Genomic DNA, 19,367 nt, shown 5'->3' with positions numbered 1-19,367 from the left:
GTTCCAGGTTGAAGTTTAAAAGGTTTAGAATTCTGAAAATTAGTTTTAAAAATCGAGCAGAAGGGGATAAATAAAGTAATTTAATCCATTGGATAAAATCAGGCCCAAAATTAAATTTCTCTAGGGTTTTAAATAAGTAATTCCATTCAATCCAATCAAAGGCCTTCTCAGCATCTAAAGATATCACACATTCCGATATTTCTTTAGAGGGAGAATAAATAATATTCAATAAATGATGAATATTAAGAAGAGAATATTGATTTTTTTTAATAAAACCAGTCTGATCATTGGATATAATTGAAGGTAAGATATTTTCCAATCTACGAGCTAGAACTTTAGATGAAATTTTAACATCCACATTAAGTAGTGAAATTGGTCTGTATGAAGCGCATTCTGTTGGGTTCTTATTTTTCTTAAGAATAAGTGAAATAGAAGCTTCATAAAAAGATAAAGTCTACCCAATTTAAAAGAATCCGAAAAGACAGCACATAAGTGAGGTATAAGCAAAGAAGAAAAGGCCTTATAGAATTCTCCGGGAAATCCATCCGGACTCAGAGTCTTTCCAGAATGTAAAGATCGCACAGCCTCAGCGATTTCCTTGTATGTAATAGATTGACCCAATTGTTTTCGATTTTCAGTGGAAAGTGTAGGAAAATTTAATTGATCAAAGAAATTATCCATTACAGTATTATCTTTGGGAAAATTAGAACTGTAAAGTTTAGAATAGAATTCTCTAAAAGTATCATTTATTTCTAAAAGATCAGTTGTCCTCTCGCCATTGGCTTTCGAAATTTCTTTAATTTGCCGTCTAGCTCTGGAAACTTTTAATTGGTTAGCCAGTAATTTACCTGTTTTATCTCCATGAATATAAAATTGACATTTATCTTTTAAAAGTTGACTTTCAATTGGATAAGTTAAAAGAAGATCATATTTAGTTTTAATTTCAACTCTCCTTTTAAATAAAACCGGATCAGGATCCAAAGCATATTTTTGATCTAATAGTTTCAATTGATCAACTAGATCAGCTCTTTCTCTATCAGCTTTTTTCCTAATGCTTGCCATATAAGAAATAATTTGACCTCTAATACTTTCAAAGCCTTTATGAGGCTAGAAATCTCTTCCGACGAATTTTTTTTTTAAGAAAAAGAGTAATTTGTTTCTCCATAAATTGGAAAAAATTTTTATGAGATAACAAGGTTAGGTTAAAACACCAAAATCTATTTGTCTGAGGGAGCCCAGAGAAATTTAAAGAGAGAAGCACAGGAGCATGATCTGAAAGAGCAATTTCTTTATAGTCACAGGATGGAACTGATGAAATCATTTGGTTATCAATAAAGAAGTAATCAATCCTGGATTATGTATGGTGAACATGAGAGAAAAAGGAATATTCCTTATCCTCTGGAGGCAAAAAACGCCAGGCATCAATAACCCCAGTTTTCATTAAAAATGATTGAAGAAATAAAGCTGATTTATTAGGAACCACTAATTTAGTAGATGACCTATCTAATTTGGGATCTAACCAGAGATTTAAAATCTTCTCCCAAGACCAAAGTTCAAGTCTGGTAGAAATGACAAAAATCGTTCAAAAAATCCCGGGTCATCTGTATTTGGAACATAAATATTAGCCAATACCATTGGTCTATTATTTATTTTCCCTTATATTATAACAAAACGGCCATTAGTATCAGTTATGACCTTATGTTGGTCAAATGAAACTCTCTTATCTATAAGAATTGAAACCCCTCTAGATTTAGCTTGAAAAGAAGAATGAAATTGGAGCCCATTCCATCGATTTTACAAAAAAAACATGAAATATCACAATTGCGAATATGAGTTTCTTGTAGAAAGATAATAGAGGCTTTAAGTTTTTTAATGTAGGCAAAAATCCTTCTTCGCTTTAAAGGATGATTTAAGCCTTTCACATTAAAACTAAGTAAATTAATAACTCGATCCATTATAATATTATTTAAATGTAGGTAAAAAAAAGAATGATGAGCAAACCATTGAAAAATACCAGTTTAAAAAGTACTACAGTAGAATTACAGATAAAGTAACTAGGCAGCAGATTTGGCTGACAGCCCAGAACAGCTTCCCAAGAAAACCCCCCACCCCCCTCCCAACACCCAAAGAAAAGAAGCCAATTTAGAAGCAGCTGGTAGCTACCTACAGACAGCATAACTGCAAATTATCTCTGCTTTACTAACCTTCAAGGTTAGTAAAGTTCCAGCCCAGACATAACAATGAGATAAACAATGAAACCACAATTAACAAATGTAAAAACAAGTGTTCTTGGTTCAATGCAACTTAAAATGTTGCTTTTTTCCTATTTCAAGCTATATTGGGGAAAAAAAAAATTTAAAAAAAAGAACAAAACAGAAAAGAATCAAATAAAGCATAATCATCCCAAAAATTAGTAAGTGGTTACTAGAAAAAAAACCCGAAAGAAGACAAAGTGTTCATAACGAGGAATGTGAAATCATTCAGTAGGAGTTTCCAGAAACATCTGGGCTTCTTCCAAGGATCGAAACCATTTTTGCAAGCCGTTTTTAAGTATGATCCTGAGTCTTGCCGGGAATCAAAGTGATGGCTTGTACCCTTTCCGATACAGATCCGATATAACCTTTTTGAATTTAACCCAATCCTTCATAACCTCAGGTGAGTAATCTTCAACGATTCTAATTTGACAATCTTGGAAATTAATCATCCCTCTACAACATGCCTCCTGAATTAGAAGCTCCTTAGTTTGAAAGTCATGGAGAGAGATGATAATTGATCTGGGTTTAACTTGTGTAGGAGGTTTGAAAAAAGGTATTCTGTGTGCTCTATCAATCTTAGGCAAAGATTCTAGAATACCAGGGAATAATTGAGCCAAAAACTTTGCAAAGAATTCCATAGGTTGATTACCTTCAGTCTTCTCTGGTAATCCTAGAATACGAAGATCGGATCTTCTGCTCCTGTTTTCTAAGTCAATAATCTTCAGCTTTAATCTTTCGTTGTCTTTGGCTTGTTTTTTTTTACAAAGGTTCTGTAAATCATTGATTTTCCCATCCAAAGCCGAAAGAGAGGCTTCGTTCACTTCAATTGGTCCTTCATGATCTTCCAGTCTTCTTTGAAAAGAATCAAGTTTGGCATTAATTTGTTGAAGCTGCTCGAAAATAGCTTCCAGAGTTACAGGAGGAACATCTTCGTTAGTGGCTTTCGTAGCCTTAGCACCCCTTGTATTCATAGTAAAATAACATCACGTTTAAATTTACTACCAAGGGTGAAAAGGAAGGATTTCAAGTTGGGTTGAAAAAGTTAGATGCAGTGAGAGCAGCGGCAAATAGCTGTTACTCCATCAGCCAGCAGAGACTCACGACTCTTCCCACATTTCCACCAATTTCTCTTCACTCACCTGCACACCAGGGGCAATTTACAGTGATCAATTAACCTATTGACTTGCACACTTTTGGGATGTGCGAGGAAACTGGAGCACCCTCAGGAAACCCACATGGTCACTGGGAGAATGTGCAAACAACACATGGACAGCACAGGAGGTCAGGATTGAACTTGGGTTGCTGGAGTTGCGAAGCAATGGCTCTATTAGCTATACCGCTAGCTATAATGTGCTGCCTGTTTATTGGCTCATTGAAAAGTAGTACTTATGACAATGTGGCACTCAGTTTAGAATTGTATTGAAGATTAGTCCCAGCTTTGTACTTAACTTTCTGGAGTGAAACCAGAACATACAACCTGCTGATTCAGTGCTACCAACAGCTGGCACTCAACAACTGGTATATTTTTTCCTTTTATTTCTTACTGCATCCTCATTCCCAAGGCATCGTTCAATTCTGCCCTGAAAATTAAAACTACACCGTATATCGAACATTGGGTGACTCACTGCTTTGTCATCTTTTGATTTTAGCTTCGCCCAAGTGCAACAGTGTATGAACTAGCGAGAAGTTTCAATTTGGAAGTTTCCTTGTTTGAGCGGCTCATAATGATGGAAGTGCCCTTTGTTCGACTCAATTACCAAGTGAGTTTCTCAATCTAGTGACTGACAATTAAGCTAATATATTAGAGTTGAACTTGTGCTCAATGTTTCCTTCCCCCACTATTAAACCTATTAAACTATGCTGTTGATATGTCTTTCTTCCTTACTGCTTTTTATATCCTTTTATTCTAATTACCATGTTTTCTACTTTGTGTGTGTGTGTGGGTGGTGGTGTTGTAGTGGAGGTGGTTGGTAGGAAAGTGAGAGACAGAAAACAGTTGGAATCTAAGTCAGAAAATCTGATAAGGTATCATATGCCAAAGTCAAATCAAGATTGAAAGCCTGTGGTTAAGCAGCAGGTTTAACTCTTATTCAGTCAAAGGATGCTGTTGGTTTATAATTAAAACAAAGAATGGAGGTCAGGCAATTTCTGTGAAGAGAGAAACAAATTCACAAGACAAAGGAGCAGAAGTAGGCCATTCAGCTCATTGAGTCTGCCCCATGAGCTAAACTAAAACTATTCCTATCTAGCCCCAATTTCCGGCCTTATCCCCATATCCTTTGATACCTTGACTAATTAGATACCTATCAATGTCCTCCTTAAACACCCCCAATGATCGGCCCTCCACAGCTGTATGTGGCAAAGGATTCCATAAATTCACTACCCTCTGGCTAAAGAAATTTCTCCTCATTTCTGTTTCAAACTGGTACCCTTTAATTCTAAGACTGTGTCCTCTAGTCCTGGACTCACCCACCATGGGAAACAGCTTAGCCACATCTACTCTGTCCAGTCCTTTCAACATTCTAAATGTTTCTATGATGTCCCCTCTCATTCTTCTGTATTCCAGTGAGTACAGTCCAAGTGCTGACAAACACCACAGTTGCCATCTACTGGTGAAGTCTTGATCAATTTAAAAAAAAATTTGGTCTTTGTTTCCATGCCATTATACAAGTCCTGTTTCAGGTTAATGATCTTTCATCAGAACTGGAAAAGAAAGATAAGTTAGTTTTAAGTTGCATAGAGGGAAGGGATGAATAGAACTGAGGGAATAATTCTGATCAGGCAGGCTAAGGTTGGCATGATACAGTGCTATTTACTAGGTTGCCTGGTATTCACTTTTTGATCTTATTAATTTCCTTGCATGTCAACAGGTTTGTTTCACAGTTGCCCTTAATCCATCCTTCTAGATTTATGCATGCTAGCATGTTTAAAAATATCTGCAGAAGATTCAGTATTGTTAATTTATCCTCCTGTTCAGCATCGAATGCGCCCTGAAATTGCAAAACTGATAACACCGCACATCTATGAGGAGTTGGAAAACACAGCGTCTGTGAAGCTGTATGAAAACATCAAGGTATTCTTTTATTCTAAGATGCTAAAATAGGACTGAGTTTTCTACTGTTGCCATCTACTGGTGAAGTCTTGATCAATTTTAAAAAAAACATTTGGTCTTTGTTTCCATGCTATTATACAAGTCCTGAATAAATTGGTTGCACTCTGATTCTGAGAGGTCAGGTCCACAGAACTGAGCAACGAATCTCAGCTAAGACTTCAGAGCAGGATAAGAAAGGGTTCGATAATCTCAGGTGACATCTTTTGAATGAGATGTTAAAGTCTCATTGCATTACTTGAAAAACTGGTTTTCCCTCTTGAGCATTATGTAATCATTGGCAATGCCTATTTGTCAATAAATAGGTATGGAATTTGTAATATGGTTTTCCATTACTGATTTAATTTTATTAAGAACAAACTTGGTAGTTGAGAAAGACTAACCTCTACTTGGGATGGTATCATTAAACTGAATAGGAATTCAAAGGATTTTACTTCTGCAGGGTAATGAGGTGAGCTCTGCCACTGAGAACTTGCATCAGGATCTAAGGCACTGTCATTTCATAATGTTGTGTTGAATGCCAACATTTAATTTTGCAGAGATAGATCATTTGGCCCAATTTACCCAACTCATTTTTATGAAAGAGCAATCCCAAAGCTCTCACTTCTTTGCAATTTTCCCAGAGCCCTGAATGTTTTCTTTTTAAGTATGTATTTGACTCTCTTGTAGATGTTGTTATTGCTCCTGCTTCTTTTGCCATTTCAACATTCCAAATCATAATACCATGCAGTCTAAAAATATAAAGAAAAGTTAACCACTCTCATCTTGTTCTATTCCATGTCCTTTGGCTTCCACTTCCAGTGAAAACAATTTCTATGTCTACTGTATTAATACTATTCAAATTTTAAACTCCTCCACTAAATTTTCCTTCACCTTCTCATTTCAAAGAACAGCCCCAGCTTTTCCAGAGTCTCTTCCTGTTGAGTCACAAGCTGTTGTGACTTGGACATGTGTCATCATTCCTTCACTGTGGGCCTAAATCTTGGAACTCCCTGACTAACAGGCACAGTAGTGTAGCGGTTAGTGTAAAGCTTTACAGCGCCAGTGACCCGGGTTCAATTCCGGCCACTGTCTGTAAGGAGTTTGTACGTTCTCCCCGGTGTCTGCGTGGGTTTCCTCCGGGTGCTCTGGTTTCCTCCCACATTCCAAAAGACGTACGGGTTAGGAAGTTATGGACATGCTATGTTGGCGCCAGAAACGTGGCAACACTTGCGGGCTGCCCCCAGAACACTACACAGAAGATGCATTTCACTGTGTGTTTTGATGTAATAAAGATATCTGATCTTATTATCTTACTAACAGCACCTTTTACTGCTTGGGCTGCAACTGTTCACGATGACAGCTCACCACTGGGGTCTATAGCTTAAATTTTTCTTATGATGTCACCCACTTTCTGTGAACAAACATTTGGGAAAAAAAACTGACACCCCTCATCCCTGGTAATATTCTAGTGAATCACCTTTGCAACTTCCCTAAGGCCTCTGCATTACTATAATAGCTTCCAGCTGAGAGTGTAGACTGATGAATCTGTCCACATAGCCAAATCCAAAATGGTAATCCCTCGCTAACATGAAGATTCCTTCCTTCTCTGTGTTTTGTTTTAAATTAGGGAATTTCCACAAACCTCTACTTTATCGAACATCAAGAGCCAGAGGATCAGATCAAGGAAGGAAAAAGCTATCAAAATTCACATGAAGCACACTTTGTCAAGTCCCTTTGCGAGTACTTCATCAAGCAGGAATACAAGCCTCAGCAGATAACCATCCTAACCACCTACTCGGGGCAGCTCTTCTGCTTGAGGAAGATAATGCCCAAAAGTAAATTCGATGGCGTCCAGGTCTGCGTGGTGGACAAGTACCAAGGGGAAGAAAACGACATTGTGATCCTGTCTCTTGTTCGCAGCAACAAGCAGGGCATGGTTGGGTTCCTGCGGATACCAAACCGTGTCTGCGTGGCTCTGTCTCGGGCAAAGAAAGGCTTCTACTGCATAGGCAACATGAGCCTGCTGGCAAAGCAGGTCCCTCTGTGGGCAGCCATTGTCGGGACGCTGCGCGAAAACGGCAAGATAGGCACCTCCCTGCGACTGTGCTGCCAGAACCACCCGGGAAATGACACACTGGTGTCAACGGCCGAGGATTTTGCGAGAGTCCCCCAGGGCGGGTGCTTGGTGCCTTGCAATTTCCGTTCCCAGTGCGGCCACTTGTGCACTTTGCCCTGCCACCCTTTCGACCCCGAGCACAAATGGTACCAGTGCCCCTTGCCGTGCCAGAAGTCCTGCCCGGAGGGGCACCCTTGCCCCAAGCCTTGCTGGCAGGCCTGCGGCGAGTGCAAGGTGAGGGTGGGCAAAGTCATCCCCGCATGTGGCCACCAGCAGCAGGTTGCCTGCTCCCTGCCCCCGGAGCGGTTCTGCTGCCAGGAGCCCTGCAGCAAAGGCCTGAGTTGCGGCCACAGATGCCTGCGTCCCTGTGGGGAGCCCTGCACCTGGAAATGCCCGAGCAGGATCCAGCTCACGCAGATGTGCGGCCACAAGAGGACTGTGCAGTGTTACCAGCGCCAGGAGGCGGAGGCGGAGACCGAGCCCTGTCAGGCGACCTGCGGGGCGCTGCTGTCCTGCGGCCACTCTTGCACTGGTATCTGCTCCAAGTGCAGCAGCAGGAAGCTGCACGCCCCATGCAAGGCTCCATGCCCGCGCACACTGCCCTGCTCACACCCGTGCACTGGCAGCTGCTGCGGCCCCGCTTGCCCGCCCTGCTCCCAGCCATGCGGGAACCGCTGCCCGCACGGCAAGTGCCCCAGGAGCTGTGGCGAGCCCTGCCAACCGTGCCGCGAGCCCTGCGCCTGGTCCTGCCCGCACTCCCAGTGCACCCGGCTGTGCCACGAGCCCTGCAACCGGCTGCCCTGCGACCAACCCTGCGGCCGGACACTCAACTGTGGCCACCCGTGCATCGGCCTGTGCAGCGAACCCTGCCCCGACAAGTGCTGGACTTGTGATGAGGAAGAAGTCACCGAGATATTCTTTGGCGGAGAAGACCAGCCTGATACCAGATTCCTGCAGCTGCAGGACTGCCGGCACATCTTTGCAGTGAAGGAGTTTGACAAGTGGATGCAACAGTCCGAAGGCAACGGTTCTCCAGAGCCGAAGTTCCACCTTTGCCCCAAATGCTCCACCCCGATCCAAAACAACCTCCGCTACGGGACCATCATTAAGAATGCTCTGGCTGAGATTGAGAGTGCCAAAGTCAAGATCCTGGGAGACGAGGAAGAGCTCAGAAGCCGCAAGGCATGCCTCGAGCAGTTTCTGGAAGAAAAGAAAGAATTAACCGAATATTATCTCCTAGAAACCCTTGATCTGCACTTGCAGCTGCAAGAATCCAATACAAGTCTGCACAAGTTGACAACTCTCGGACACAAAATTAGCCTCCTATCCAAAATTGCCGATTTGAAATCCAGCGGAAAGAAACTGCAGGATTACCAGAGAATTATGATTCAACAAGAAACTGAGCAGCTAGTAGAGTGGATTACAGGAAACAGAGCTCAGTTCACCAGCCAAGAGCTCTTAGACATCAATAGTGAGATCTCCAGGCTGACATATCTGAATGAATTGTACTTAATTCGAACTACAATGCTAAGGCAAAGGAAAACAATAGAATCAATAACAATCTTTGAGCTCCAGCAAAAGCTTGAAGGGAAGGAAAAGTACAATGAAACATGGGTAAAAGAAAACATTGATAGATTGAAGAAAGAATGTGATATAACAACAGGAACCTTTTCATTGTGCTGATATTTCAGCTTGAGCCCAACTCAGTCACTTGGACCAATTAAAGTGTGTGAAGCATATTGGAGATTGCTGGTTCAAGAAGTGCTCAAGTTGCAATTGTGGGATTTATGAGGAGAAGGAAATTTGCAGCTCCATAAACGCAAGCAAGTATCTGTAAAAATGACTATATTGCTGTAAAATTGTCCAAGACCTAGACTAAATCCAATGACACTTCTCCCTAGTAAAGCTGAAATGTTTGTTCTATGAACCTCAGTGGGGCCAAGAATCTGGTGTTGGCAGATGTAGTTGCTGGGTCTGGTTGGGGTATTCAATCATCCGTACTCACCTTTTGCTATTGAGAAGAAGGCATTAGCTAACATGTCAGAGGGGAGAATAGAAGGATTGGTTAGATTGTGAGTGCTAGCAGACCGAAGACAAGGGGTGGAAAACTTTAAAATTGCCCCAGAGAATGAGATTGCACACAGGAGTTGTAAGTGGAGGTAGCAATGATCTTTTGAGACTGCACACCCTCTGGTCTGGATCACCAAATGTTTGTATTTGTCTGCTGTTTTGCAAAATAGCTAAGGGCCAGTGAATTATGTCTGCTGGTAGCCATTTGTGATTGTGCTAGTCCAAGCTTGCAAGGATTAAAGTCCCAATTATAGCCTATTATTTAATGTAAAATTGTAACAGAATTAGAACACTCTGCAGACAAGAGATTTTAAAAAACTGGTCTTTGACTGTTAAACTGATGTATTGGCTTCCTGTTCTCTTTCCTTTCTGGTACTCAATCCCATTATCTTCAAGAAAGTGATTGGGGGACAAAAAACTTCCCTTAATTTACGGCAACGTAATTTGAGATTGAGATTTCTATGTGCAAATGTAACAAGCCTTTGTACAATATTTCTTAGTAATGTTCCAATTCTGTATTTTCCCATTGTTTTTTTTTGTTTGCAGGGCCCATGTCCTTTGCCTTAGTTTGAAGTAAAATAATAAATGTTATATAATTCAGGTTAGGCTTGTACTGTAATAATTAAAGCATTAATATAAAACTTGAGTGAAACTTTGTGTCTGCATTTTACTTTCAAACTTGAATGTAGAATATCCTTATTTAGTCTGGACCAACATATTAAAGTGTTTTATTCAATCCAAAGTAACCATAATTCTGTTTGGGCAGAAGTTACAAAGTGATACAAATGCAGGTCCAAAATAAGGTGTACACTCCAAAGATTTATCTTTGGATTCTTGGGACCTCTAAAGATGATGATATGAAGTCTGGAACTGGAATACATTGCTGGGGATGCTTTGGACATAATCAGATAGACTGGTATTAACAGTTCACCACCTGGCCCTCCCAAGTCAACTGCTTTAGCAAATGGAGTGAAAAATTCCTCAAATTCCCCTAAGTTTCCTGCCAGCCTCAGCAGAGGATTGCTACCACCCAACGGCAGCTGGGAAATTTAAATTCAAGAAATAAAACAAAACTTAAATTAAAAGTAGTCTCAGTAATGGGACCTAAGAAGTGACTGGATTGTTGTTAAAAACCCATCTGAAGAGGACTTGGGGTAGGAAATCTGCTGCTCTTACCTGTTCTGACTTATGAGACTCCAGTGTGGGTGACTTGGTTGAGACACATTTAGGGTTGGATAATAAATACTGACATTTCCAGTGCTGTCCACATCCTGTGGAAAACAAAATATAAAAGCAACCTTAGATTTAAGCATGTAATTGCAATCACTCCTTTGCTAGAGACAAAGCCCTCATCTGTTCTGGCACTAAACTCTGGAATTTCCTCCTTAAACCTCTATGTCTCTACCTTTTAAATTGCTCCTTAAAACATCCCTTTCAATTAGGCTTTTACTCACTATCCTAAGATTTTTCACAGTGTCAAATTCAGTTTGATAGTACTGTTGTGAAGTAAATTGATATGTTTCAGTGAGCCAAAGGTGCCATATAAATAAAAGTTGCTGATTACAAAGTACTTACCAACTCACATCAGGAAACTCTAACTCTAAGGTTGGTCTGGACTCCTACAGCAGATGGCTTACTTTCTATATACAGCATCTTCCTTCTGTCATCAAATCTTCTTGCCATTTTAATCATCTTATTTGGATCATCCCTCAGTCTTCTGAACTCAAAGAGGCAAAAAACAGCATGGTTATGCAATCTGTGCTCATAATGCCTTAAAACCCTGATTATATTTGAGTGAATCTGCCTGCAGTGCCAATGAACTTTTGAGGTGCACAACCCAGAACTAAGCACAGACATGTTGTTGAGATCTGACCACAGTGAACACTACACAGTGAAGCATCACTTACTCTGTTTTAATATCCAGACCCTTTGAGATAAAGGTCAGCACTCTGAACCTTATTGGTTTTTGTTTCTTTACTAGCTTTTAGTGAAACGTGACATCCAAATGCTTCTCCAGTGTTTCTATCATATTTCCAGACATCAAATTCACCTTCCTTGGATTTAAAATGGATCATCTTCCACATTTAGACCTTGACTGCTGATAGCCATTTGATTGAGGTAGGGCAGAAGATAATTGTATCTTCTGGGTGGATTCTCAATGGGTATGGGGCTAAATCCAGTCACTGAAACTCCATCCACTCCCACTGATCTCAGTCTGTGGCCTCCTGCACTGTTACAATGAGGACCAATGCAAGTCTGAGGAACAACACCTCATTTTACATCTGGGAATATTATAGCCTTCTGGACTTGATATCAAATTCTCCAACTTTAAGTAAGTCACTTTTTATTCTGTCTCTCTGTATCAGAACTGCTCATTTCTGTTTGAGTTTGTTTTAGCTCAGTTTTGCACAGTCTGAACTACTGGACACAGCCCACAACCTTGCAACTAGTAACACATTGCACAGATAAGGAAGCTTAATCTGATCTTAATTGTTGCTTAACTACCACATTAAGTCATCTGGTCTCACCCTATCAGAGATATTCTTTGTTTTACCCACCTTCTGTGCTACCTAAAACTAACTTGTTTCCTTTTTCCCAGTTCTGAGAGAGGTTCTCAGACCTGCAACATAAATTCTTTTTCCCATAAATGTTGCCTAACTTGTTGAGTGTTTTCAGCATCTTGTGTTTTTATTTCCAGGTTTATCAGTAATTTGAAGGGCTGATGAACAGGTTTCAGTCCAAAACCAATCTGAGTGTTAACAATTCCAAAGGCTTTGGTGTTTGAATCCAGATTTGACAGAGCCTCAGTTGTTGCTATTTCTCTGTGAATCTGAAAGTCTTGTGAACAGCATAGCATAGGGCTTCACAGAGGGAAATAGTTGATTTCCTTCAGCTCATAGCCCATTTCTAAATTTGAAATCTCCCTGGATCCTCATAATGTACTGGAATGTGAAGCTTGGTGAAATTTGTGTGTGTGAAGATTGCAACTGCCTGTATGGTACAACCACTTGACTCATTCAATGTGGGCTTATTTTGAGTTAAATACATTCTTGCTGCAAGTTTGGCCGTAAAGCTCCTTGTTCAAATTCATCCTCCTGCCAGTCGTCCACCCCAACAGCCAGGCTGTTCCGCACTCCCCATTTAACACATCAAAAGACCACTAGGCAGTCACAAAACATTACAATAAAGAATCAAATCCTTTAACTGAGGCTTAGCAAGAGAACATCAGCTCGAACAATGTATAAAACTCCCACGTTTGCTGTTACAATTTTTGTCTTCCTATGTTTCCAATGTGAGGCAGCCTCTGTGGCATCAGCAAAGTGAGGGCAGTTGATTAAGATCCTGGTCTGTGAACTGAGGTGCCTTTGGTGACATCCTCTGAGTTTGGGAGCCCTCCTTGGACTGTCAGACTCAGTCAAGAAGGATAAGTGTTCCAAGTGGGTGGGGAGGTGGGTGAAATTAGTTAGATGGGTGAACCCTTTGATCACTTCTGTGGCTGATATCATTCCCTTGCATGGGACCCCAAAGCTCATTGAAGTAAGCTGCTGAGACCTTTGCTGAAGGTCAGAGAGGCACAGAACAGAGATGGTCATCTGATTCAAGATGGAAGTCATTGCACACAATCCCTTGTCCAGTGCCTGTGTGTGGTTGCTGCATTTAATTCTCTGCAGCAATTGCTTTCATTTCCAAGATTGAATATGTTGTAGAAGAGGCCTGCAGTCTCCTCCACTCTGTGCAAAAATGCAGATTGATGCAGATGCCCCTGCCAGCACCTTCTCTGAAGCTCCAGAATTATCCTGTTATCACGCCCGCTCTTCCTGATTGGTTGAGATCCTGGGATATGGATGTAGGTGAAGCAGATGAGTTAAAGCCACCCAATCAAGTATACTGAAGAAGATGTTGCTGATTCACCTGCTTGGAGCACCACACCCCGACCCCAGGAAGGCGAGAAGTTTAAAATCCCGTCTCATCTGCCGAGTTCCTAATTTCTGCTTGCACTTACTCAACCCACTATGCCTCGCAGGGGAATACATTAATATGGTTTTGCTGCTTTAATGTTCAGTGGACTGTACTCAAACTCAAGACTCTTCATTACTTCTGCTGGGTGTCTGTATCGACAATAATGAAACTTCCTAAACCCTGGGTTCTCTGTGTTCACATTTGAACATTCATATAAATTGTAGTACAAGTTCAAATACAAGGTGTACTAATATTGAAAGATGTATGGATTTCCAAAGATGCTTCAGAGACGCGGCAAAACGTTGTAGTAACATCCCGCTCCATAAGGTGTCAGGATTATTCATGAACTGCCCGCTTTTATTAGCAATCAACAACTTCCCACTACAGCTGGAATTAGTTAAATAGACTGCGAGTCAGAAGACAGAAAGGAAGGTCTTTAATTAGCTGCAGCGAGCATCCTTTGGATTGACCTGAGCAGCATCGCACAGGTAAGAAGGTAGGCTAGCGGATGGAATTGTTCTAGCAACTGATTCTGATTAAGAGCCCCTTTTACCATAGGTTTCAGTTTCTCTCCTAGCTCTTCCTCGGGAATGTTTCAAAAAACATTCAAGGGTGGACAGAAGTTGTTCTCAAAAGGCAGAGCAGTAAAAAGATGTAAAGAGTCCGAGTTGTGTATATATATTCTTTTACAAGCTCAATGGGGAACCAAAGGATACTTGTTGGTTCTAATCAAGGTTTTGTTATCTTCAGCCTGTGCGGTGTAAGGGAATGTCGGCTAACACATCTTGTCGAGAATTTCTCAACCCGAAGGGAAGGATGTTTGGATACTTAAACTTCCAAATTATGCAAAATATCTTAGCAAATGGGTATAGGTCTGGAAGACTATCTCCTACTGACTGACCACAGCTTGAGAGTGGGGAAAATATAATTTCTGATTCCTTAATAATGATTTTTTGTAATTAATTTAACAGGTTAAGGGTGAATTCTGAATTCGACCTTTATTTCCGCATGGTGGTATTAGATGCTCTGTGGAGGGCAATGGTTACTTTGTGTGTGTGTTCAAAGTTAGACGGTCCACTTGGAGGGAAGCTAAATCTTGACAGTTAATCTACAAAAGGTGTCACCAGGCAGACAGCGTTTCTTATTTTATGCAATAACTTGCTCCAAATAAATATTGATGTTTAATTGCAACAGTACATTTAGGGCTTCGTCATCCAGTGTAAAGATAATAAATTAACAATGAGCTCTGCAGCACACTGTAGCTGCCGAGTCAGGAATCGCTTGCCCTGACAGTAAATGGCGTGCGATCCATAAGCCTTTTCTTTCTTACAGCAAATTCCCTTCCAATAGTTCATTAGCTCCTTGGCAATGTATGGCCTTTCACGAGGTACACTGATCGCACCTATCTTTTTATCATCGGCGGATAGTAATGGTTTTGCTGTTGCCGCCACCACAGGAATGAGACATTGACGGTTTGTGGATAACTCGATAATTCAGTTCTTCACCTTGCACCAAACCATATTCCCATTTCATTTCCAGCTATCAATTTGTTCTTTCAATCCGAAACTTTTAAAATATTAAATCCCCTTTTGAAATAAAATGGAAATTTTCTACACGTAATTAGCTGTTACATCAGTTCCTTAATAATTCATTGTTCTAAATGATTGTCATTAATCATGACCTATCCTGATCTTTCTACTTTTTAATTATGGAACCAGGGTTATATCATCACGACTTATTCGAGTAAACCCTTTAACTGGATGTGCATGTTTTAACCTAGTTTCTATTTTATCATACAAGTTCAACTAAATATCTTCACAAACTGCTTGGTAAAGCTGTATAGTCTCATTACACACAATGTGATAACACTGCATATGTATTTTAAATACTTATGTAAAAACATATAGAGAAACATTTAAGAGTATGAGATTAAAGTCTCATTGCAAAGTGTTTGCAAAAGGATCATAGAATCATACAGCAAGGAAACAGACCATTTGGTTCAACTCATCCATGCTGACCTTTTGTATTAATCCCATCACCAGCACTTGGCCCATAGCACTCTTTGTCTAAGCAATGAAGTGCTCATCTATATACTTAAATGCTGTCGCGAGCCAGTTTCAACCACTCTTTGTGTAGTGCATTCCAGATTGCTCTCCACTCTCTGGGTAAAGAAACTCCCTCTCAGATCCCCTCAAAATCTCTTCCCCTTTATCCTAAACCTATGTCCTCCAGTTTTATCTCCGTCTGATATGGGGGAAGGTTTCCTGCAGTCAACCCTATATATATCCTGCTCATAATTTTACATACCTCACTCATGTTCATCTTTAACCTCCTGCTCCAGGGACAACAAACCTAGCTTCTCTAGTTTCTCCTCATAACTGAATTGCTCCTTTCTAGGCAACATCCTGGTGAATCTCCTCAGCACCATCTCCAGTGCTATCACATCCTTCCTTTCAGCATGGTGACCAGAACTGCACACAGTTCTCCAGCTGAGGTCTCACCAAGGTTTCATTAAATTGGAACATAACCTCCCTACTGCTTGATTTGATACCCTGCCTAATGAAGGCCATTATCCTGTAATGCCTTCCTATGTTCTCTACCTAACCTGCCACCTTCAAGGATCTACAGACGTACTCCAAGTCCCTTCTGTTCCTCAATACTCCCTAAGACCCAACTATTCATGGTGTTTGTCCTAGCCTCATTAGTGATGCATTACCTCACAATTGTCTGGATTAAACTCCATCTGCAATTTTCAGTCAATTTTACCAACAGATCAATATATCTCTGCAGCCTAAGAAAACCTTCCATAATATCAACAACTCTGTCAATCTTAACGCCATCTGCAAACTTATTGATCTTGCCTTCCACGTCCACATCCAAGTCATTCATGTATATTACAAACAGCAAGTATCCCAGCACAGTTCCTTGTAGGATGCCATTAGTCACAGGCATCCAATTGTCAAAACAACCCTCTACCATCACTCTCTTTCTCCTATTGCCAGGCCAATTTTGGATCCAGTTTGCCAACTTGCCCTGAATCTCATGGGCCCTAACCTCTTAAACCAGTCTCCCATGTGGGACCTTTATCAAAGGCCTTGCTCAAGTCAATTTTATGAGCGTGCACTACAGATTTGTTAATCACACCTTCATAAACCTGATTTGCATCTTTCCCTACATCTCTCCTGTCAAAGTATTATTTTGATTAGTGACAGATATTGGCTCAGGCCCACTTCTTTTGCACTCAGGCATACACTCAGAAAACATTCAATGTATCATCATGTCTCTGCAGAAAAATGAACAGTTCATAAGTCTTAATGAAAAAGAAGCTGTAGTTGCTGTGAGTCTGAAATAAAAAACAGAATATGCAGGTCAGGTAGCATCTGTGGAAAGGGAAACTGAGTTAACATTTCAGGTCAAATACCCCTCATCAGAACTGGGAAAGATAGAAACACAAGTTAGTTTAGAGTTGCAGAGAAGGTGGGGAAGGGGATGGATAGAAGAAAAGGAACATGTGTGACAGGGTGAGACTAGGGTTGCCATGGGGATGCATTGTATAGTTCCTCTGGTCAGTGGGGCAACAAAGCAGTTAGGGAGTAACAATACAGCAAAAATAGTGTAAAATGTTGCAATAAGTAGGCTTGTTGGACATGCTCAGCAGGTCAGGCTGGGGAGACAAAAACTGCGCCAATATCACAGATAGTCAAATACTAGAGGAAATGTATTTAAGATGAGAGGGGGAAAGTTTTTTTTTCCAGACTGGTAGGTGCCTGGAAGGGGCTGCCAGTGGTGGTGGTGGAAGCAGATATGACAGAGGCTTTTAGATAGATACATGAATCTGCAGGCAATGGAAGGATACGGATCATGTGCAGGCAGAAGCTATTTAGTTTGATTTGGCATAATGTTCAGCATGGACATTGTGGGCCAAAGGGCCTGTTCCTGTGCTGTGCTGCTCTATGTAACTATATATGTATCCATTAACTAGATGGATGACTTAAAGCAGAAATGGCCAGTTCAGTTTACAGACAGGGAGAATGACTTATCTGAAGTTGGAAAAATTAATATCAAGTCCAGAAGGCTACCATGTGTCCAAATGGAAGATGATGTGCTATTCTTCAAGTTCAAGGGTTTCATTGGAGGAGGCTACAGATACTTTTGCGGGAGTGGAAGTGGGATGGGCAATGAAGGTGGCGGGCAACTTGAAGCTGAACATCACTCCTCCAAACTAAAGATAGGTGCTCTGCAAAGCGATCACCCAATCTGCATTTGTTTTCTCCAATGTAGTGGAGACTTCATTGTGAACACCGAATGCAGTAACTCGGTGTTCTAAGAACAATTTTTTCCTAATTGCCAAGCTCCTTTGGCCATTGGTCCGATGGTCTGCCAGTATCAAACTTCACCTGATTAGGAAGCCAGGCACAGTGGCAACTTCTAATTTGTTAATATCACTTACCTGATCCTCCCGATTCTCTGGCTGCCCTTCGTGGACAACCCCGATCCATTGGATAGATGTAAAGAAACACCAAATGACCCAAGGGCTACATCAACTACTGAGTCCAGCTGTTCAAATTGGCTGCAAGTGATTGATTCCTGGGATTCTGGTTAACTTTTTCTCAGTCTACGTATCTAAAAGACTTTATCTAGCTATCGTTGTTAGGGTTTTTGGGGGTACAAATCGGTTGCCCCGCTTCCAACATAAAAAGCATAACTATACTTCGGGAGGTGCTTCTTAAAATGTTGTGGTGTCCTGAGATCGAGAAAAGTACTCTGCAAGTAAGCCTATAATTCTGACGCTGTTTAGACTTAATGCAATTTAGTTGCAGCAAGGGCGAATAATTTTATGTTTCATTCAAATTACTTTGAGTGTTGTGGTATCAGTATTTGATTTTACAATAGAAATGTGTATTGCATAAAGTTAAACAATATTCAGTAAGAGGGAAATGGAAGGAAGGCAATTCTCAAAAAAAAAGAAATAGCGACAGAATGGGGAGGGAAAGTTTGAGGTGGGGCGCTGTTGTGTTTTCCGTCGGGTAAGGGGCAGGGCGGAAGAGCTGTCGGCCGGGGCTGCTGCTGCAAGTACAAGGCTCTGTCCGTGCCCGAGCCGCTCACAGGAGTCGACCAACCCTGGGCCGGCCACCCCTCGGTCCCGAACCATCCCGTGCGTTCGCTTCGCCCGCTGAAGACACCACTGAGGTGCCAGAGGTGCCCAGTGTGCGTGTGGGGGGAGAGGAAAGCGTGTGCCCGGGAGGTTGCGTGTGCCGGGGCACGGTGCCCGGGATAGGGGTTAAACTCGGTGAGGTGGGGATTGTGTGTTCCCGGGAGAGGAGTGGGGAGGGAGGGAGGGATGCATGTGCTTTGGGGGGGGGGGGGGTGGTAGTGGTGGAGTGCTGGAGAGCCCAAGAGAGGGGGGGGGGGCAGGAGTGAGTGCCAGAGCCCGGGAGAGGACGGGGCAGGGGGACGGTGCGCGTTCCCGTGGGTGGCTGTGCGAGTGCCTGTGAGAGGAGTGAATGAGGGTATATGACCAGCGAGAGGTTGGGGTCATGGTGATGGGCGTGAGTATATGATGGGAGCCGGTTCGGTATGATAGCTTGTGCCAAGGGGGTGGGGTGGCCTTACCCAGGTCAGGGTGATGTGGAGCTACGGAGTGTCCGGAGGTTCCTCCTTCCGACTGCCTGCAAACTGGCAATCAGTGAAAGCTGTTACTTTGTTGAAAGCAAAGAACAAGCACCTTGGAAGTAGGAGAGAGGGGATATGGGGGGGGGGGGGGGGGGAGAGATGATCGGCAGGTAGTGAGAGGGTGCTTCCAGGGTGGTGGGTCAAGAGGAGAGTAAAGTGCCTGGAGAGAAGGGATGGGGGGTGGTCAGAGGTAAAACCCCCT

At 41.8% G+C, this 19,367-nt stretch overlaps 2 protein-coding genes across 8 annotated transcripts in view; both read left to right on the top strand.

Moving 5' to 3' along the window:
* The window catches only part of LOC127570808 (NFX1-type zinc finger-containing protein 1-like), a 41,047-nt gene extending 30,869 nt beyond the window's left edge, over positions 1-10,178 (top strand). The window contains exons 14-16 of the mRNA XM_052016655.1: positions 3,905-4,015; positions 5,233-5,328; positions 6,974-10,178. Of these exons, the coding sequence (XP_051872615.1) occupies positions 3,905-4,015; positions 5,233-5,328; positions 6,974-9,145 (2,379 nt within the window). The 3' untranslated portion in view covers positions 9,146-10,178. The remainder of the gene's footprint in view (positions 1-3,904; positions 4,016-5,232; positions 5,329-6,973) is intronic.
* A 3,737-nt stretch (positions 10,179-13,915) lies between these two features.
* Positions 13,916-19,367, top strand: part of LOC127570845 (nucleotide-binding oligomerization domain-containing protein 1-like) — a 54,608-nt gene continuing 49,156 nt past the window's right edge. The window contains exon 1 of one of the 7 annotated variants that reach the window (XM_052016722.1): positions 13,916-13,980. The gene's annotated coding sequence lies outside the window, so the exon portion shown is untranslated. Of the gene's footprint in view, positions 13,981-18,517; positions 18,783-19,367 lie in introns of those variants that run through there. The other 6 variants (XM_052016720.1, XM_052016721.1, XM_052016723.1 and 3 more) reach the window with 6 other exon arrangements.

Source organism: Pristis pectinata, chromosome 5 (genome assembly GCF_009764475.1).
Source record: "Pristis pectinata isolate sPriPec2 chromosome 5, sPriPec2.1.pri, whole genome shotgun sequence".
NCBI classification, from domain to species: Eukaryota; Metazoa; Chordata; class Chondrichthyes; order Rhinopristiformes; family Pristidae; genus Pristis; species Pristis pectinata.
The sequence above is the reverse complement of the archived record's forward strand: the minus strand, read 5'-3'. Positions and strand labels throughout refer to the sequence as shown.